This window comes from Python bivittatus, unplaced genomic scaffold, assembly GCF_059951505.1.
Source record: "Python bivittatus isolate LINGU-HERP-01145 unplaced genomic scaffold, Pbiv_v1 ctg000020_np1212, whole genome shotgun sequence".
NCBI classification, from domain to species: Eukaryota; Metazoa; Chordata; class Lepidosauria; order Squamata; family Pythonidae; genus Python; species Python bivittatus.
This window is the reverse complement of record NW_028277030.1, coordinates 131,102,052-131,124,068: the sequence shown is the minus strand read 5'-3', so window position 1 is coordinate 131,124,068 and position 22,017 is coordinate 131,102,052. Positions and strand designations below refer to the sequence as shown.

Sequence of the window (22,017 nt, the reverse complement as noted above, 5' to 3'; positions counted from 1 at the left end):
GGCAAGAGTATTCACATGAACAAAATGTCAGAAAATAAAGCTGTATCTCTTTGCAGATCCAAAGAGGTCAGTTGATAATAGTGAAAAAATTGTATTTGGCTCTAATTTAAATTCAGTGATACTGGTGCATGTCCCAGAAATCTCCCAGAAGACAGGCATAGTGGAATTGGGACAGTACTTTCATCCAGCCTAGTAGCAGTTCTGTCATTGTCTAATGGCAACTATGATATAATTATTTGTGTGCTATACATCTCCTTTTCTTCATTGCCCCACCATCTTGTGGAATTCTGAGTACTTGGGCAGTTCTTTTGATCACTGTCATTCTCCCTATCCTAATGCATCAGATATGATTGCTGTAAAGGAAGCAAAAGCATATCTTGAGTTGAAGAAGCAAACCAGTCTTTACTCTTTTAATAGGAAGAATGGTATAGAAATAAAATAGTATTAAAACATTCTATTTTTATATACTAAATCCAGTTTTCACTAATGTGCCCTATTCTCCACTTCAGCATACAGTAAAATCTTGATTTAACAGACCCCATTTCATAGATTCAGAATACAATGGACTAGATTTTCATCCAGATATTCCCCTGAACTAATAAGTCATGATGCATCCAAAGGAGTCCAGATGAGACAGTTACATTTATGCTAACTATATCTTAATTTTATGTGATTTGCAAAATGGCTTAATTATGTAACTAGCGTATTTTCATATTTAATGGGCCTTTGGGACCAGTGGACACCCTCCCCCCAATTGGTTCATTAAAATGAGGATTCACTGTATTTATTTGTATTAGTTTGGTCCATTTCTCCTTCAGTTTTAAACATAGTTCAAATTACAGAGTTGAAAAAGGAAGTATTGTAGAAAAGTGTAAAAGCTCAAGAGCATGTGAAACCAAGAGTGCATTTTTTAAGATGGCACTACAATATGAACACCTTTGGTAAATTCATTAATCTTTTTTTTTTAAACTATTTACCTTATTGTAAACAATAACTGGAATTTGAGAATTTTCAGTAAGCCTTATGATGTTTCTTCTCTTTATTTAGGCAGTGGAAGAGCTGTTTAATCTCATGCAGCTCTTTGTAGCTCAGAGGCCTGATATGAGAGAGGAAGAACTGGAAGACATAAAGCAATTTAAAAAAACTACTATAAGCTGTTACCTTCGCTGCTTAGATGGACGGTCATGCTGGACTACTTTAATAAGGTATTTCATGTTTGGAGTATTGATATAGAATAAATGTTAGAGTTCACAGAATGATTTTGGTGCTTTTCTGAGCATTCTATTCTCACAATATATTACAGCTATAGAAACAAATCTTTGATCATTGTTGGGATAGAAGTTGTTATAATGCCTGCTACTGTTAAATGCTCTCTAAAATGGAATATTTTTGATATTCCTATATGGAGTTTGTAATTGGGAAAGGAAATTTGGCAGCATCTGTATCCCTTGCCATAGGACTTACCAGTGCCTTTGTCAAATCAAATGATATTGCACCAATCCCATTTCCTTAACTATTTGTATTGTCCAGAAACTTTTGTTTGTCTGTTACCCATCTAGCCCACTTCAGTGTTTAGCTTTCTAGGTGGCAACAGAAGTTCATGTCTTCCCATCCCCAAGTGAACATTGCAGAGTTCTCACTGAAATATATAGGTTTGTTTTTTCTTGGACACTTAACATTCCCCTTCCTCTATTACATGTTTTCCTAGTAAGGCTAAAAAAATATAGTGATGTGAAAGGTTAGCTTTGGAAATCAAAATAGTATTTTAATGTTTTGCCCAACCATACATTTTAGGTCAAAATACCAGCACAACTCCTATTCCTATTTTCAGAACAATTAATGAAGAATGAAGAAAAATATAAAATATATTGCAATCTGTTATCTGTGCTTTGAAGATTAAGATACTAGAATGGTGCCCATATCAAGACAAATTTTAATCTTACAATTATTTTTTCTTTACTATTTTCCCCCAAGTGCCTTCCGAATATTATTAGAAACTGATGAGGATCGGCTTCTTGTCATATTTAACAGAGGCTTAATCCTGATGACTGAGGTAGGAATATTATTGCTTTTATTATTTTAGCCTTCTTGTGGGGGTATTGCAAAATAAGGTAAATTAGGACTTACTATATGTGGAATGCCTTCTTTATATGTTAGTAATATGCTATGTCATTTAAAATATATATTTTGGCAGTCCTTCAATACACTGCACATGATGTACCATGAAGCCACAGCTTGCCATGTAACTGGAGACCTGGTAGAGCTTCTGTCTATATTCCTTTCCGTCCTCAAATCCACCCGGCCATATCTGCAAAGAAAAGGTTTGGATTTTATTTATTAAATGTAAGTTTTTATTTTTAAAAGTAAAAGAGATGAGAACCAAAGTATAATTGCCACTGTCAATCAGCTGTTTATATGGCAGAACTGTAAACTGTGTTAATTTGGTTGTATATTTTCAGATGTGAAACAAGCACTTATCCAATGGCAGGAGCGGATAGAATTTGCCCATAAACTTTTAACTTTGCTAAATTCCTACAGTCCTCCGGAACTTAGAAATGCTTGTATAGGTAAAGTATATTAAACTTAATGCACTTTCTTTGAGCTCAATTTATCCATCAGTCACATATCAAAGATAAAATAAAACAAGCAAACTTCCATTTTGATATAATTGTGGTTGGTAGAGTTAAAGAGTAGAGATTAAATGATTGATTAATTGACTGATTATGTGCCATCAAGTCATTGTTGACCCAATAGATAGATTTTCTCTTTTTTAAAATAGTAATTTTATTGTTGTTGTTATTTTATTATTACCAATTATTAGTTGTTTTATTATTAATAGTAATTTTATTAACAATTACAACAATAAAAAACTAATACAAACTAAAAAAAGAAAAGAAGAAAAAGAAAAAATAGAGTCCATCTTGCTCCTAGTTGTCTTCTTTTTCTCTTTCCTTCCGCTTTCCTAGCATCATTTTTTTCCCCTCCCAACTGTACAATCTTGTACTTGCAGTTACACTCCTTCTCAAGAATAATAGTGATTTCATGCACAGGACCATGTAGCTTTTTTGGCAACAAGATGGAAGTAGTTTGCCATCTAGGTGTTTTCTTCAGTTTCTCAATTTAGCTTACAGACCTGGTAGTTCCTGGTGGTCTCCCATTCAAGTGATAAGTAAGTCTGACCAAGTTTGGTTAAGTGCTGCCAGCTAGTTGGGCTCTGTCCAAAGTAAAGGCATAAGTAGCATAATAGTTAACTATGTCTTCAGGCAATGGCAACATTTCTTGGTGAGCTCTGACCGGAAGTATGAGTTAGATAACACACTTGTAGACAAAGCATAGGTAGCTGATTTGCAATTTGCCCCACTCACAGGAGGAGCTGATGGCAGTAGGCAGATGTGCTTATTGCAAACAACATGTTCTAGTTAATCATGAAATGGTCTGAGTTGGCATTTAAAGACACATTTGAAGCTCCTGAGGTCTTCTTGTTCCCATCCCAACTAGCCATTTGAGAAAGTTAGCAAGGAATCCTCCTGAGCAACCTCTGACTCAACATAAGATGCTATAGATAAAAGTGCATATAACAAATGTGCTTAAAATCTATAGACAGATTGTACAGTAAAGCATACAAGACATAGAATGTTATATTGGTTGCAATATTTTCTTTTTGTAAATTCTTATAACATTCTTAAAGTGGATGATATTGAAGATGGGGATGGCTGAATAACTTTTCTATAAATCATGAACCAGATTTTAATATCATGCCTGAATTACACAAAATAGCAAATATTACAAATCATGCATGTGGTTTTTCCTACTTTACATTTATACAATTTGCAAAATTTATTAGAGTGCAGATTTCTTTTTAAGAGCATAGCCCTGCTGTTATGGAGCACCATATAAGTCCAGTAACTAAATAATTAAATACAAAGTCATTTTTTTCTTTTGCAGATGTCCTCAAGGAGCTGGTGCTATTAAGCCCTCATGATTTTCTGCACACTCTAGTTCCATTTCTCCAGCACAACCATTGCACATACCATCATAGTAACATACCAAGTATGTATTTTCAGATGACAAGGCTATTTATACTTGTATATAGCTATAATAATTTAAAATATAATAAAATTGTTTTGAGATTACAGCTTTATTTTGAGGCAGAAAGTAGTCTGAGAGGTGAGGCAGGGGAAAGGCATTGTTCCTTGATGCCAAAATCAAAATGCTAAATAAATAAATAAAGAGAGAAAGTCCCCTGATACCCAGGTGGTCATCTGTTCTTCTTCATAAACGTCTGAGGTTCCAAGGCCAACTCAAACAATAGCAATCTGTTTTAATAGTCATTATTGTGTTAGAAACTGAGTAATTTTCTATTATTTTTCCCTACTGTAGTAGAAAGGTAAGTCTTTGTAACGGCCATTGAGGCTAAGACATTTTGCTTGTTGATAAAAGTCAATTTTATTTATTTGGTTTTGTGTGTGTGTGTGTGTGTTTATAAGACTTATATAGCCACCCATCTTATGCACCATAATCTTCGGCAGCTTACAAACAACAATAAAAACAGTAAAAAAAAATCATAAAATCTCCCAGTGCCCCAAAAAACAAAACATCCCACATATCAGCAAACAACTTTACTGGGCTACAGCCTCATGCTACCCCAATGCTTGTGAGAAAAGCCGGGTCTTCAAGGCATTCCAAAAGGCTAGGTGGGTAGGGGCTTGCTAGATCTCAGGGGGAAGGGTGTTCCAAAGGGCAGGGCCACTACTGAGAAGGGTGCTGCCTGGGTCCTACATTTAAAGGTACAGTCCTGGAGTATGCACGCCTTATCTAACCTGGTGGAATAGGCAAATACCCTCAAGGGAGGTGGTCCCATAAATAACCTGGCCCTCTACCATTCAGGGCTTTTAAAGATGATAACCAGCACTTTTAATTGCAGTAAGAAAAAAAATGGAACCCAGTTACAGGTGGCCCTCATTTAACTTGTTCAGCGACCATTCAAATGTACAACGGTGCTGAATGAGTAGTAGTTATGACCGGTCCTTGAGGTTCCGGCCGTTGCAGTATCCACATGGTCACATGATTGTGATTTCTGACATACTGGACTTCCAGGGAAGAAATGGTGCACTGAAGACTGCTCCACTGAGAGCAGAGCCAGTGACTGCTGTGGAATGAAGAGCCGGTGATGGACCGTCTCTTCACAATTCCTCTCTGGACTTGTTAACTACTTTTTGGACATTAGGAACCTTTATAATGGCAAGTTTTACTACACTGGGTGAGTTTCTTTCAGTCCTTAGCGAAAGAACGTTTTATACAAGTTTAAGGACTTAAAAAATTGTGGGGTTTTTTGGAGTGATTTCTTTTTTTTTTTTTTTATAATGTTTTTTTTATTTTTACAACAAACACAAAACAAACATGGACAAACAAAAACATAAAAAGGCATAAAAAAGCATCTTCCATTTTATACCGTGTGTCAACCAGTTAAACTCGTTGGTGCCCCTTTCATAATCTTAAATTCTCATATCATCTATTCAAAAATATACTTGTATACTTATCAATTAACAATTATTAATCATTCATAGCTAATCTATAAAATCATATATTACAAAAAATTTTAACTTTCAATAGGATTAGTAATACATCTCCATCTATCTATTATATGTGTATATATATAATAATTAATATCAAATTTCTATTATAAAATTTCCTAATCTATTACATTACTATATTTTCTCATCTAATCATTAATAAAAACAAATCCCGTGTCATATAAAATTGCTTATCTTCTTACTCTAATTTCAAATCTCAATTTAACTCATCTCTGCACATTCCATAATTTTGAATAACTTCCTCCTGCATAAGTACTTTTTAATTTTTCCAATTCTTAAGAGTTACAATTCTAACCAATATCAGTTACAGTATCAATTACAATTCTAACCAAGTTACAGTTCTAACCAGATTTCACTACATGTTATACAATTTTTAACTATATATCTCAGATTTATACTTTATTCCAGCGCTTGCATAATTTTGAGTTCACCCTTTTCATTCAATGTCCCAAAATATCTGGCTGTTCATTCCTTTTTTCTATATTATTGGATAAGAGAAAGCAATAATAAGTGTCCTTTTGAACATTCTGCTTTTAGAAGCTTCTGTCAGTTCCATCATTGTTGTATTCCCCTGATTTTCTCTTTAAACATCTGCAATAGTTTCTTTCAATATTGTTTTACTTCTTCTTTTTGTACATTCTCTTAGTACGATTTTCCATTATAATCTTGTATAATCTTTTTCTCACCCTCAGTGCCAAGAACAAATCTGTCTCTCTTCATTTATCAGTTGATTAACCCTTTTAATTCTCAGTTTATAGGCCTCACAATAATTCCGTTTAATGTTTCTGATTTCTTGTACTATTTCTTCCTTTTCCAATGATCCCGTTTTATGTTTAATTAAGTCCATTTTAGCTTTAATATCTTTTTTTTTTTTTTTTTGAGAATTTCTGCAGCTCTTCTTCCAATTTTTTATAGTCATCCTCAATAGTTTAAAGATCTTTTTCTGCATTGTGTTTCTCGTATAGTCTATTATCTTGATAAACCTTCATTGAGTCAAAGGATTCTTTATCTTTGTTCTTGCCAAAAATAAGAGAAAAAAGAAGCAAAAGGAGAGAAAAAAGAAGGAAAAATAAAAAAAAAGGAAAGAAGGAAAAGGCTAAGCCTCTTTAAAAAAAAAATCCATCTGGGGGAATAGAAAGCAAAGCAGAGCTTCTAGCAGAAAAAAGAGCTACTGCCACTAATCAAGGCTCTTGTGACTGGCTCAAACTTTCCATCTTAATGTTTTCAAAGTCGCTTTCAACTCCACTTTCTTGTTTATAGTTACGGATGGCACCTGTATAAACATGCACATCCCACTATCTTTTTAGAAAGCACAGGGTCTTTGAGCGTGCGTCACAATGAAAAAAAAAAAGCACTAATTCGCGCCTCTAAATGGCAGTGCAACTTTCTTTCATTTACTTTCTCTTAACTCCACTTTCCCCATTTCAAAGTCAAAAAGATATAAATTTCTTATAACAATAAAAAAATCTTAGTAAAAAAAAAAGGCTTAAAATAAAAAGTTATTGAGTATTAAAAAGAGAAAGCCAATCCAGTTAAAAAATATATTTTTTTTAAAAGAAAAACATCTTGTCAATTCCACTAAAAAGGGAAAGTTGAAAAGAAAAATTTTCTCCCCCTTCTTTTTTTTAATAGGGTTCAATCTCACCGCTTAATCCACTTTTCTTCACTTTTAAAAATCTCTTTAAGTTACTTAAGGTGTTCTCTAAGAATAGTTGAATAGTAAAAGTCCATCTCACCCAGTTGACACCCTTCTCTTCCATCTTCCTTTGGAGCTGTCCCGGCTTTCGCAGCCATTTTTGGCTGCCTCTCCTCCACCGGCTTCAAGAGCTTCTCCCCGGATCGATCTGGGACTTGCGGCGTCCCTGAGATCCGCGGGACGCGCCCTTTGCGTTCGCCATCTCTACGGGACGGCTTAGGTCCATCGGGACCGTCCGGGCGAGGAGATATCGGCTGCCATCCTGGGAGCCCAGGATCGCCCGCCGTATCGCCGCGACGCCAGCTCCGCCCTCCGGAGTGATTTCTGACATCCTTTGCCTGCTTCCCACAAGAGCAAAGTCAATGCAGAAGCCAGCAGGAAGTCAGAATTCATGGTCACATGAGGTTCTCACTTAATGACAGCGACTGGGACTGCTGGAACTGCCATCGTTAAGTGACATGGTCACATGACCTCGTGCTTTACAACTGCGTTGCTTAGCAATGGCAATTCTGGTCCCAATTGCCATCATAAACCAAGGACTACCTGTAGTCTTCCCACTTTTAGGGTTTTTGTCCCAAATTGTTGAACCATTCAAATCTAGGATAACTTATGTCCCCATTCCTCCAAGACATCAAAAACAAGACAGAATGGACTCCCACTTGAGGTGTCTTTTTGGTACTTCCTCTTTCACGCTGATTTCAAAGAGATGGTTGATGGCCTTACAACATTTCTAATGTTTTGATGCCCATTTTGAAATCAAAGCAAATCCCACATAAAGTTTTAAGAACACTGTCTCCCTCATTCACTATTATATGGAATCAAATATGGCAAAATTCCTATAACCATTTCTTGATGGATCCCTGCTTGGGCTTGACATTGTGCGAAGATGGCTTTTTGGGGCTTCTAGAAAATTTGGAAGCTGATAGTGAATTAGAAGTGGATTCCCTGAGGACCTGTGATTTAGACCATTTAGACCTACCCCCACAGGTGTTGGGGTAGAATGAGGTTGGAGCTCAGCAAGTTGATGTATGGAAGAGTGTTGCCCTGGGGCAAAATTAGTTTTTCTTATGGTTGTTTGGGGGGGGTGCTGTTTTTATTGTCTTGTGAGCTGCCCAGAGTTGTAGTTACAATATGGACAGCTATATAAGTCTTTTTAAAATAAATAAAAATAAATAAAGCTTAGTCTGCAGCCTTCTTTAGAATGGTCTGGGTGCATGTCATTTGGAAAGAAAAGAAACATTCTTGGTTTATGTTCACCAGTTTTGTCATAGGAAGATCATTTTGAAGTCTTTTGTTTCCACATCAAGTACATGAACAAAAGGAATTGATGCTCAGCAAACATGGAATCTTGCACTCATAATCCTCCTAATTACCATATTAGAATCCATGAAATGTACCCCAAATTGAAGCATATCCTGTAGAAAATCTGTCCCAATGGCGACCACACAGATTACATATGCCTATTTCCTCTGTCCACATATAGGTTATGGTAGCAAGGAATTTGCACTTGAAGTGTGAAATAGCAGGTGCCGAGGTCTCAAACCCCTTGTGAAGTATTCTTGCTGTTTTATCACACAGGTCCTCCTCCGTGGAATAACTGTGGAGGCTTTGGTGGCTGATAAATCAGCCAAGGGAACTATTTAACTGTTATAGTTGCCCAAATTCACATTGCCTTAGGAGAGCTGCCTTAGCATCACTAGGCAAAGGGAATGGATTTTGTGTTGTGTGGTATGGGTTATCTGTGCAGCAAAAGTGTGGTAAAGAATAGCAGTTATTGGACAATCTTCTCATTACTATTTTTAACTAATTTCAGCTCTGCTTTTTATCTTCATTTCTCTCCTGTTGTTTCTCCCTCACTTCTTGAGCCAATTGCATCTCTTAAAGAATTGTATCACTTTCATATAAGAGAACATGTACAGGTAGTCCTTGACTTAATGACCATTCATTCAGCAACCATTTGAAGTTACAACAGTGCTGAACGAATGGTGGATATGACTAGTCCTCAGACTTACGGTCGTCCCAGCATGCCCATGGTTATGTGATCATGATCTGGGCGCTTGGAAACCCATTCACACTTCAACCTTCACTGCTGGCTTCTCCGGAAAGTCAACCCCTGGACACTCTCCCCAACCTGCTCAGCACCCCCGGGCACCTTCTCTGACACATGCGGTGCCTCTTGTGCACTCCTGCACACCCCCTCACTCCCTCCCCCCCAGCAGCAGCCACTTACTTGCCTGCTGGCCTGGAACTTGCAACTTCCTGCCGGCTTCCCCACTGACTTTGGTTGTGGGAAACCGGCAGGAAGTTGCCTCATCTAATGACAGTGGGATTCAGTTAACAACAGCAACCAAGACTTCAGGGATTGCTGTTGCTAAGCGATGTCATACTTTACAATGCATCGCTTAGCAATGGAAATTCCGGTCCCAATTGTCATAAGTTGAAGGACTACCTGTATTTTGCTTACAATTCAGACAGTACCATTGTTCACAAGGAAGTAGAAAAAACCATACCATGAAGAAAAAAAAAGACTGAAAAGGTAAAAACCAAAAAAGGTTGAGCTTAAGAGAATTTTCCAGATTCTCACAACTATGAAGGGACTATCTAACTTATACATATTAACAAGATACTAGCCACTACAATTAACCATTTCCTGAGCATGTAGGATTGTTTTGTCCCTCTGTTGTCTGTCGATGTGAACTACCGCTCTAAGCATCCTACAGGACTTGGACATAAATAGACATATCTGAAGCCTCCATTCCCTCCCCAGAAAGTTTTCCTTCCTCCAGGCTGTCACGGTTAGAAGAAATTTTTGAATTGCCAAGTGACACAGGAGGAAACTGTATCTATGGTAACCAAAAATCAATTTGGTGGCATCTTTTCTGAGTAACAAAATTTAATTAAAAGGCATAAGCTTTCACGTGCTATATCATCTGCCAGCAATGCCCCTCTGGATTCTATGTATAAGGAAAACAGGACAAAAGAATTAATGGATACAAGTTTGACATCAGGACTCAAAGCAAGGATAGAGTAATTCCAGAGCATTTCAGCCTCCCGGGATGCTCTAATGCAGATTACAAGTGACCATTTTGGAAAAAAGAGCCTTTAATAGCACAAATGAGCAACAGACTGCTGAATTCACATACCTCAAAAAGTTTTCTCAAAAGGTCTCAATAAACTGTATTTTTAACACATTGATAAGATACTTGTAATCTGTCTCACATGTAACCTGCATCTGCATAACCAACCTGTCTTCCCCTCCCTTTACCCCACACCCACTCCTCAACCCAATTTAAATCCTACATCAGTTCAACTGTTCCACACATCTGATGAAGTAAGCTGTAGTTCACAAACGCTTACGTCTTTTCATAAAATGTGTTCTTTTCCTAAGAAAAGGGCTCCAGAGAGAAGGATTTCCTATACTGGAGGAACAGGAAGAGGAAACAAAAGATGGGCTGGAAGAACCTGATGGAGAAAAGGAAATTGCTAATTTTTTTTGCATTCTCTTATTTTTGTGGGGAAGCCTGGCTACAGTTATGGCTGCTCCTTCTTTATTTCCCCTTATATTTGTGGGGATGAATGGTGGGATTTGGATTTGCTACCTTTTCCTTGCATAAAAATAGTCATGCTCCAAATATCTCATGGGAAATAGTATCCCTCACCCATTCCCTGAAGTGATAATCTTTCAGGGCTATATGGAGACTTGGGGAGAGTAATTCCCCGCCTTTGCTTACAGATAAGGCTTTCCTAGTTACATAGACATAGAAAGTTGCTGAGGAATGCCCACAGTTAAGAGTTGAAAAAGAATGCTGCATCTCTAATGAGCTAATCCCCACCTTTCTGCTTTTCCTGTCCGAGACCCATTTGAAAAATTCAAGATGTTTGCCATTGGAAGATTTTCTTCTTCACTGATGGATAGATGGATTTACCTTCCCCTTTCTATGATTCTACCCACTCCTGTGTATCTGTTGGGATGGTCATGTGCCAAGATGTGTTTAAGAAATATTCTAGGCACTGTTAGTTGTTTTAAGGGCTCATACCCCCTGATATTATCCTTTTTTTTTCTTTTAATGAACCTGATGTCAGGCAGGGTGGAGGTGTGAATACATTCACACCAAAAATACACACCAACATTAGAGAGATTTAAAGAATGCAATGTCTTTATCTTGTCCTCCAAATAAAACCAGCCAGAAGTTATAAAACATATCTGGTTGTTTATTGAGAAAAATAAAACTACATAAAATACAGGTTTCATGCAAAACATATAAAAATCACTTCTTCTCATTTATGTGGCATCCAAGACTAAAAACAAAACTTATCCAATACACAAGTTCAACTCCAAAGTCTTTAGCCAACAACTCTCAGAGAAGTGGTACACTACTTAGTTATTAGTTACAACTACATAATCTATAAAACTGATTACATGATGACTAAAACCCTACTAGCACTGAAGCATACAGTCACCCACAATTTATTGGAACTATGCACCTCCCCTTAGGTAACTAGGATGAAGACACCAATAGGTGGCAGTAAATAGCAGTATACGTGCAAACTAGAAGGCCAATACAGGTGGCGTGATTTCTATAGCCATAACATTTTGTTTGAAGATAAGCGATTTGCTCTTCTTCCCATGAGAACATCCTAACACCCCTCCCAAATTGCTTTCGAAATACAATACACATTACAGGGTGGTACAGTAAATTGATTACAATATTTAGTAACAATTACATTTGTTCAAATCCGAGTTTAGTAAGCATTGCTTCATGTTTTACAATAGATAAAGGTTTAGTGAACACATCTGCAAGATTTGATTCAGATACGCAATACACAAGATCTATGAAATCTTCTAAAATAGCTTGTCTTACATTTTTATACTTGACATCTACATATTTTGTATGAGCTCTTAGGTTTTCTGTTTTAGCTAACCCTATACAAGCTTGAGAATCTTCATACACTGTATAAGGCAATGATACATGTATATCTAAGTCAGTGAATAATTGATGAAACCATCTTAACTCACAGACTGTTTCTGACAAAGCTGCAAATTCTGCTTCTGCTGTTGAAATACCTATTGATGTTTGTTTCTTTGCTTTCCAAGCAATAGTAGATTCACCAAATTTGCAAATAAAACCAGTTACAGATTTTCTATCCCCCTCCTCTGCAAAAGAGCTGTCAACAAAAATCACAGGACTTTCAGGCCCAATAGTTGACATTTTAAGACAAAGGTTTATTGTGCCTTTTAAGTATCTTATTATTCTTTTTAATCCTTGCCAGTCATGCTCTGTTGCTTTGGCTACTTTACAACTTAAAACTCCTATAGAATATGACAAATCAGGGCGTGTCCATTGTGCCAGGTGAAGGATAGAACCTATTACAGAATGATACACTTCAGGTTTTTCACACAATTCTTCACACATTTCACCTTTCAGAAAATCACAAACCATTGGTGTTTTTACAGGTTTAGCATCTGACATTCCCATTTGTGTTAATAACGGTTCTATCTTTTTCTTTTGACTTAGATAGATTTGTCCATTGTCAGATCTATACACTTCAATACCAAGGTAGTATCTTAACATACCTAAATCCTTCAATTTAAAATATTGCTTCATTTGATTGGCAAATTCTTTTATAAGATTTAAAGATCCAGTAGCAAGACAAAAATCATCAACATAAGTAAGAAGTACTGTGTAGTCTTCTCCAGAACCTCTAGTGTACACACATGGATCAGCTAATGATTTCTTGAAACCAGTTTCCAACAAAACTTTTATCTAAACATTGATGCCAACATCTTCCAGCTTGTTTCAATCCATATAGTGCTTTATGCAATTTATAGACTTTATGGGGATTGCTACATGTGTAACCTGGTGCTTGTTTCATGTACACAGTTTCAGGAAGATCAGCATTCAAATAAGCTGTGTCCACATCAAAATGATGAACAATCATATCCCTTTGTGTAGCTAAGGCCAAAATTACACGTAATGACTCAGGCCTAACTGTAGGTGCATATGTGAGATTGTAATTCACAAACTGTTCTTGTGAATACCCTTGTGCCACTAATCTAGCTTTATACTGAACAGTATCATCAGGTAAAAGCTGCTTTTTAAATACCCATCTGGAATCTATGGCCTTTTGTGATGGAGGTAAATCAGTAATTTCAAAAACATTCTGTTTTACCAATGCCTCAAATTCATTATCCATAGCAATGTTCCATTTCTCTTGTTCATCTATAGGCAAGCTTAAAACTTCTTCAAAACATTGAGGTTCACATGTAATCTGACACACTCTCACTTGTTGAATTACAAACCTCTCAGGCAGAAGACCCTTTGTTGCCCAAGTGGATCTATGAGGAATTTCAATAACACTTTCTTCCTTTCTCTCTGTTTTCTGCTCTAACTCAGTTAACTCCCCCTCCTGGCCCTGAACCTGTTGTGGTGAAATCTGTTCTTTTTTCATCTGAGTGGGCTCTTTGAGGACTTGTGGAGATATAGGTGCAAAAGGTGGTAATTGCTCTCTCACTAATTCTGTGTTTGAATTCAAAATAACTTTTGAATTTGCGTGCAGCCTTTTCCAATCAGTAGGCTTTTCGAAATTAGCATTTCTAGAGATTACAACCTGACCATGACCTAAAGAAAAATTTGTCTAAGGTTTTAACCTTAGACAAACAAATCCATTATACATTTTGACCTATAACTTTCTTTAATAATTAAAGGATTTATCCCCATAGGCATAAAAAATACCGCTTATGAAAAAATCTTTAAATCCTCATCTTACAATTCTGGTCCAAAAAAAAAAAGATTCCAATAATAACAACCCAAAATTGCAACTTATACAATTTAATCTTGATCAAATAAGTCCACTTTGAACTCCTTTTTTTTTTCTTTTTAAAAGGCTTGATCTTCAGTCACTTCTTCCAATATAGTCCCACATGATAATCTCTTATAATTTTCTCCCTGTCTGTTTTCAGGAACAGCTCCAGAAATTTGATTTTTCCCTTCTCTGGATCCAAAATAAGATAACTCTGAGTCACTCTTCTGATTTATAATCTGAATGTCCCCTTTAATTATTAAAATGTCAACCAGCATAATGTATAGGTCCAATGCAGCTTCTTTTTCCATGTCACTGTCAAAGTTGAACATCTTTTTCCATGTTTTCCATATCTCTTTTATAGTCTGACATTTTTTTTAAAGCACATTAAAATCCCCATTCAAATCATCCTCAGCCTCTCTTTTATCCAATAGAATCTTTTCTTCTTCTATAACCTTTGTTAGCACCACTTTGAAGTTTTGAACCCCTGTCAGAAAGTTTTAAAAATAGGTCCTGAACACATTGTTCCCAAGCCAACTTAAATTCTATAGTGAAATAATATTCCTCCATTATGTTAGTACATATCTTCTCCTTTAATCTCTGGTTCCCTCTAGTTAATCTTCAAAGCCCAGTCTTATCTTTTGTTTATTTTCAGAGTCCAAACTTTCCCACAGTAAGGCTTCTTACAGTTAATTCCAAAATCATGAGCTGTATTTTTTATAAAATTTAAAATAGTCCATAAAAACTATTCTTTCAGATCTGTCTGGCCCTTAACTGACCACAGTGAATATTCTAAACCCTTTTGCTATTCCAAAAATTTAATTTTTTTCTTTTAATGTTTACACTTACTTGAATCTTCTTTCTTCAAAGATAGAGTGAAATTCTCCCCGTGTGCAGCAACTTGTCCTTCAAAAGGTTTTTAATTTCCAAATAAATTGGTAATAAGTAGTTTCCTTGGTCAATTAAAAGAGGAAGTGTATGTGAATCTAGTGTCCTTTTGAAGGCTCTGAACTGTAGCTTAGGCTCTGTGTTTTCCACGACTCCCAGAGTGCTCAACCCACTGGAGATTGCTAATTTGCAATCTCTTCACAGGGACCCTCTGTAAGAAGTACTTGTGTGTGATCCAGTCATCTCCTTTGTCCGGAGATGGTTCTGAAGAACCAGATTTTTCGCCATCTCCTCTTCTCCACCTCAGCTGTCAGCTCCGCAAAAACGGAGCTGTCTTCAATCCATTATTACTCCCCCAGAGGTCTCCTGTAACAGTCTGTTTTGCAATGAACCAGTTACATTTGAAGTATCTAGAGTCTGTCCAGAAGCGTGCCCCTGGTGGTGGGTTGGAAGTGCTTGATATGCGTAACTGGTGCTTGGTGGGGGGCAATTGGCATTAGACTTGGAGTAGTCCCTGGGGAAACCCTGGCCAGATTTTCTTTCACCTCTTAAATAACTAGGTCACGGTGATATATTTACATTTCCCCATTAGGTCTGGATTCCACATGTCATGCCTCAATCAGATTAAATGTTGATTGTTTCAGCCTGTCTGACATGAGGGGCTGGGTGGGGACTACTCTTACAGAAGTGGCAATTTTCATGAAGAATAGCAGTATCAGCAGCAGCAGCAAGTAAAGGGTAGACCATGAAGTTAATTGTTTTGCATAAGTCTTTAGATATATTACATCCATTTCTGTATTTTATGTTATATTACTTTAGGTAAAATAACAGTGGTTGGCTGGTTTTGTGAGCAACAAAAAAGCAATGGGGGAACTTTATAGCCATTTGCTTTTTTTAACTTTAGGTGTAATATTTATCTCTGTCTTTGCATTTTCTATTACTTTATCCTATCTAAAACACGAAGAACACATTTTTTTAAAAAAAGTTATGATTAAAGTTATCTATTATCTTAATTTTGCAGTTAATCAGTATGGTTACCCCTTGTAAAGGTGAAGTGTATACATTTGGTTAATGCCTCTCCTTTCTCATTTCCACTACAGTGTCTCTTGGGCCTTATTTCCCATGCCGTGAAAACCTGAAGTTGATAGGAGGCAAAAGTAATATCCGCCCACCTCGCCCTGAACTTAATATGTGCCTCTTGCCCACAATGGTAGAAGCTAACAAGGTATATCTATCAAGAAACTAGAAGTTACCTTAGGAGTATGCCTTGATTGGATGAGTCTTAAGAATAATTGTGGTTTGGTTGTTGTTGAAGAAAACTGGGTTTTTGGGTTTAATTTATCATTCATGGGCCTAATTTATCATGCATGTAACAAAATTTCAATGGCTGCTTTGTTATAGTAGTTTTATAAAAGAGAGAGAGATTCTTCAGAAGGAGCCGTGTCTGAAGAAGAAAAATGCCTCTACCTATATTGCTCACATCTTTGATCCCCCAAAATCCATACAAGTAGTTTGGGTCTCAGATATATTCAGTCTTTAATTGAGAGTGGGAAAGTGACAAGCAAGGAAAAGGGGCATTCCTTTTAACATCGTAGGTTTCCTACACATTTGTGTAAGTTTTAATAATTCCTAAACCAAGTTTTGTAGCAAATAATTCTTGAACCAGGTTCTGTAGATTTTTTTACCGGTAGATTACCGTAGTCCTTTGAAAATTGTTCATTTTTTAACATTTTAGATATTGTACTTTTCATGTTTTTATTTTGTAAACAAAACTTTCCTTAAATCTTCAGGGTAAAGATGAGGTTTATGACCGTATGCTACTAGATTACTTTTTTTCATACCACCAGTTCATCCATCTCTTATGCCGAGTTGCCATCAACTGTGAAAAGTTCACAGAAACTTTAGTGAAGATGAGTAAGTATGAATTTGTACCTTGGTTAAAAGATTCTTTTTCAAATTAACAAGCACATTAGTTGACAAGGCCTGTTCTTTAGGGCATAGGCCAGTGCTTAGCACCTTTGTGTATATGGAAGGGTAAATTGCACCACCATCAGAATTAATAAAGGTTTAATTTTTAAGTCCATTGAAGGTAAATAGATGCTATTAATAAATGTTCTCTTTCATTTTTTTTAACTATCCGAACAGTTGCTTTATTCAGTTTTTCAGCTGATTTGCTAGAATAGTAAATTGGAATTAAATGAATTAATATCTTTTTAGCAGAAGCATACTTATGTAAATTCAAGGATGAAGAATTTTATTTAAATGCTGTTACATTGCCAACTAACTGTGGAATAAATAAGAAAGACAGGGTAATTATTTGCATATTTATCTGAGTGAGCCATGCTAAACATAGTAAATTTGAGTAAACATACACAGGATTACAACTGAATTGCAAATTACTTTAATTAAACACAACATGATTTTTTAATGGAAATCGGAACAAGGTCATTTGAGCTGTGGCTATAGATAAGATATATTTTCTTTCATTTTACAGGAGCTATACTGTAGTTTGTACCTTTTTATATCTACTATTTATTTATTTAACCAGCAACTCCCTTGGCAGTTTGCATCACTCATGACACCGAGCTTTCCTCTTAACTGTTAAAAGTTAAGGAACTCTATCTCTGGCATATATATGCCTTTATAATCTTAAGAAATTAACTGAATTTTTCTTTATAAAATGTAGGTGTTCTTGTTGCATATGAAGGCTTACCTCTTCATCTAGCTTTGTTTCCCAAACTTTGGACTGAGCTTTGTCAAACTCAGGTAAAATTAATTTATCTCTGAAAGGGATATCTTTATTTTATAAAGTAAAAGTGTTGTGTTTGTGTATGTGTACTGAACAGTACCATAATTCAGTGACAGAGAGGCCCTTTTGCATGGAGAAAGTCCTAGCTTCAATTCATGGTATTTTCAGTTTAGACTTTGTCTTGCAGTAGACTAAGACTTCTTTCTAAAAGCTGCTAGACAATTTTGGTCTGGCCAGAAAATAGCTTGACTTGTTATAAGCGTCTGTAGCATATGAGATTCCAATAGCTTCAGATGTAAAAGTATATTGGTGAGCAGTGCAGCAGAAGTTGATTTTACCAATTAATTATTTTATTAATAAAGGGCAGGGTGAAAGATGTTGAGGAATTGTTACAAACTGGTGCTATATTTATTCTCTTAGAAGATTCTGAAAAATTCAGTTCAGATGAATGACTTAACATCTCTGTGTAACGAATTGGAGTCACACATCCACAGTGATTCAGATGGAATACTAGTTCTGAACCTCTGATCTCCTTTCTCTTTTCAGTCTTCCATGTCAAAAAATTGCATCAAGCTCCTGTGTGAAGATCCCGTGTTTGCAGAATATATTAAATGCATCCTAATGGATGAGAGGACATTTCTTAACAACAACATTGTTTACACTTTCTTATCCCATTTCCTTCTCAAGGTATGAGAAATTTTACGCCTTGGTCGGAGATTCAGGTATTCTCACATCCAAATGCTATACCATTGTCCTATAGTCCATTGAAGAGTTCAGTGACTTATATGAAATGGCCCATCACCACATATCTTGTATGAGTCAAGAAGAAGTACACGGGTGAGGTTAGGGAACTTGGAAGTTGTTAGTGGTCTAATGTATCCTGAGCAGTTTTTTTCTTTAAAGATACTTTAGTAATTGGTTTGTTTGAAGGAGAAAACTGCTGCTAAATGCCTTTTTTGCCTTTCCAGAAGTAAAAGAAAGTAGGCACTTAAAAAGGTGGATAACTTTATGTACATGAGTATGAATATTTTGCTGTGCAAGCATTACATAGGTACAGGTAGTCCTCGACTTAGAACCATTCATTTAATGACTGAAGTTATGTCAGCACTGAAAAAAGTGACATGACTGTTCTTCGCACTTACAACCATCGCAGCATCCCTGCAGTCATGTGATCAAAATTCAGGTGCTTGGGAACTGGCACATATTTACGACAGTTGCAGCATCCTGGGGTCATGTGATTGCTATTTGCGACCTTCCCAGGGGGCTTCCAACAAGCAAAGTCAGTGAGGGAAGTGGATTCACTTAATGACCTTGGTGATTCACTTAACAACTGTGGCAAAAAAGGTCATAAAATTGGATGCAACTCATTTATTGCTTAGTAATGGAAGTTCTGGTCCCAATTGTGGTCGTAAGTTGAGGACTACCTGCTTTCCAATTTGCAATGTAAGAGAATATACACATACACTTGTGAATTAAATAATGTAAATGGTGTTTTTAATGTGATACTTAATAATTGATATAGATCTGTTTGTACGACAGACACCCACCATCTGCCTCTCTTTCTCTTTCAAACTTCCATATCCATAGTTCTATTTGCAGTAGGAAATAGTGCTGTGATGAAATCATTTCAGAGAATTGCAAATTAAGTTTCAAAATCACTTATTTTACAGGTACAAGGACAAGTGTTTTCTGAAGCAAATTGTGCAGGAATAATCAATAATCTGATTACAAATTTGATCAATCAGTATCAGAATATGGAATCAGAATTTGCCAATCAGCGAGTTGAGATTTTTAAAGCAAGCTCCACTTTAAATGGGGTAAATTATCTTTATTTTCTCTTTAAATACTGTATTTTTTTATCTAAAGCATTTTTATTCCTATTCCTCAGATGAAAAAGGTTCAAAAAGACAATCACATAGTCTCAAGCTTTAAACTTAAAAAATATATAATATATAAAAATTATTAGAGAAGAAAGAGGAAAAAAAGGAAATTCAGTTGCTAGTTTTTAGTTTCCGAATAGAACACCCATGCCCAGAGCAGTTCAAAACTCACAATTCAAAAATAGGCACCTGTGTGCTTCTAGGAAGAGCATGCATCCTATATTATTGCTGCTGCTGCTGCTGCTGCTGCTGCTGCTGCTGCTGCTGCTGCTGCTGCTGCTGCTGCTGCTGCTGCTGCTGCTGTTGTTATAAATTTATTGGCTGCTCAACTCCACTGGAATCTGGGCCGAGTACAAAAACTAGAAAAAAACATAACAGCAGCCAAAAACATAAAATCAGACAGACAGCCCAGACTAAAATGATCCAATAAACAGCCAAATCAACAAAACAAAAATAACAATAAACCCCAACTCCAGGCCTGGGACCAAAGCCAGGTTTTCAAAGCTAGGAGAGAGAGCACTGCCCTTGCTGTTCCAGAGGGTGGGGGCCACAACAGAGAAGGCACACTTCCTAGGTCCCACAAGATGTTTAATGGAGGGGACCTGGAGCACACCCACTCTGCTGGAATGCACTGGGCAGGCAGAAACTATTGGAGGCAAGCGGTCTCTCAGATATCCAGGCCCTATGCCATACAGGGCTTTGTAGAGGTAATAACCAGCACTTGAGTTGCACTCAGAAGCCGACTGGTGGCCAATGCAGCTCTTGTAGCAGTGGTGACCCATGGGTACACCAAGAGGAGCCCATTACTACTCACGCCGCTGCATTTTGAACCAGCTGTAGCTTCCAGGTAGTCTTCAAGGACAGTCCCATGAAGAGCACATTGCAATAATCCAATTGTGAGGTGACCAAGGCATGAGTAACTGTCTGAAGGACCTTCTGATGGAGGAAAGGCACAACTGGCGCAAAGGTGAACCTGTGCAAAGGCCCTCCTGGCCACAGCTGCCACCTGCTCTTTGAGCAGTAGCTATGAGTCCAGAAGGACCCCCAAGTTGCACACCAGTCTTGAATGCAGAAATGCAGCCGCATCCAAGACCAAGGATGGTAACATCCCCGACTCTGGGGGTCCAAACAGCCACAGCCAAGAAATCGCTGTAACAGAGCCAGAAGTTATTAGAAGTGAAGAAGGTTTGTAGGAATCTGCCAGAGAAGATTCCTTCTCTTTGGCATGGTATTTGTTACTGGAGCACATAGGCAAGGGTATAGTGGTTTTCAGGAGGACAAGCCCCTCAGTTCACCCAGGCCACATGTGCATACTGAGCCAATGAGTCCAGGTTTATGCTACTGATCTTAAAAACTAGCTCAGAATCATTTGACTTTTTGAAACAATTCTTTTAGTTTCTGTTCTTCTCCCCTTCCTTATTTCTCTGTTAAATTATTGTAGGAGAAGAGGCGAAAGGGTTTCAGTCTCATTAAGGCCCATCTTGAATGAGCCTTGCTGTCGTGGGGTGAGAGTTGAAGAGGCTTAGCCGCTCTTGTCTCCTGTTGCAGGCTCAGTAAACCTAGCAACTGCTAAGAGTTTGAACAACTTTGATGACTGCTTATTTCTACAGTAGATTTTGAAGTGATGTTCTGCTTCTCCTTTTTGTATGGTCTAACTTACTAACAGCAACCAAACAGGGACCTAGGGACAGGTCATGACACTGAAAATTTTTAACTCCTGTCACAAGTCAAGGAACAAAGCAGCTCTTACCATGCACTTGTCTATTCTAAATAGCGTAACAGGCAGATGGTGAAAAAAACTTTGTTGTTGATCCAGTGAAAGTGTCAACTATTGAAGATGTAAGTTAGCATGCCCCAGCCCCAGTGTGAAATGTTTTGGTGGAAGTTGTTCTGGGTCAGTTTCCTAAGTATGCACTAAATATTCTGAAGCTGAAATATCCTGTTATGAATCCAACCACACTGGAAGAGTTTCACTGCCAGAACAGCTACTTCCTCATGAATCAAACCAAGTGCTTAATGTGATTTCTAAGTGCCTAAGATGGCATTTAAAAAAGAAAAAAGGGCAAGGCAATGTCCATTGTAGATGCATCACACAAATATAAATCTAGAAGAAGGAGGATTAAACATCAAACTTTTCTCCCCAGAGTTTTTTTCCACTTCATGATGTTTATTTCTCCATTTCTCAAGAAGGAGCTGTATTGATAGCTATCATGGAAGAGTCACTTGGTTGAGATGGGTGGCTCAAAATAAACAGTCTAAAATGTTCCTTTTGCCCTGTTACCCCAAGAAGTTCATGACCATGCATACTAATGTCCTTGGCTGAAAAGCCAACTTAGGAGAATGAAGGCACTTAGAACTGTTTGAAAAATGGAAGAGGATTAACTGAGCAGAACTCAAAGCCATCTTCCT

General features: G+C 37.1%; 1 protein-coding gene across 3 annotated transcripts in view; it reads left to right on the top strand.

Annotated features, from left to right (window-relative positions):
- USP34 (ubiquitin specific peptidase 34) overlaps positions 1–22,017 on the top strand; it is a 170,366-nt gene that overhangs the window by 143,352 nt on the left and 4,997 nt on the right. For all 3 annotated transcript variants that reach the window (XM_088149723.1, XM_088149716.1, XM_088149729.1), the window contains 10 exons: positions 1,048–1,205; positions 1,975–2,053; positions 2,195–2,321; positions 2,460–2,567; positions 3,946–4,050; positions 16,080–16,204; positions 16,770–16,893; positions 17,666–17,745; positions 18,275–18,415; positions 19,399–19,545. In XM_088149723.1, coding sequence (XP_088005849.1) covers positions 1,048–1,205; positions 1,975–2,053; positions 2,195–2,321; positions 2,460–2,567; positions 3,946–4,050; positions 16,080–16,204; positions 16,770–16,893; positions 17,666–17,745; positions 18,275–18,415; positions 19,399–19,545 — 1,194 coding nt within the window. The remainder of the gene's footprint in view (positions 1–1,047; positions 1,206–1,974; positions 2,054–2,194; positions 2,322–2,459; positions 2,568–3,945; positions 4,051–16,079; positions 16,205–16,769; positions 16,894–17,665; positions 17,746–18,274; positions 18,416–19,398; positions 19,546–22,017) is intronic.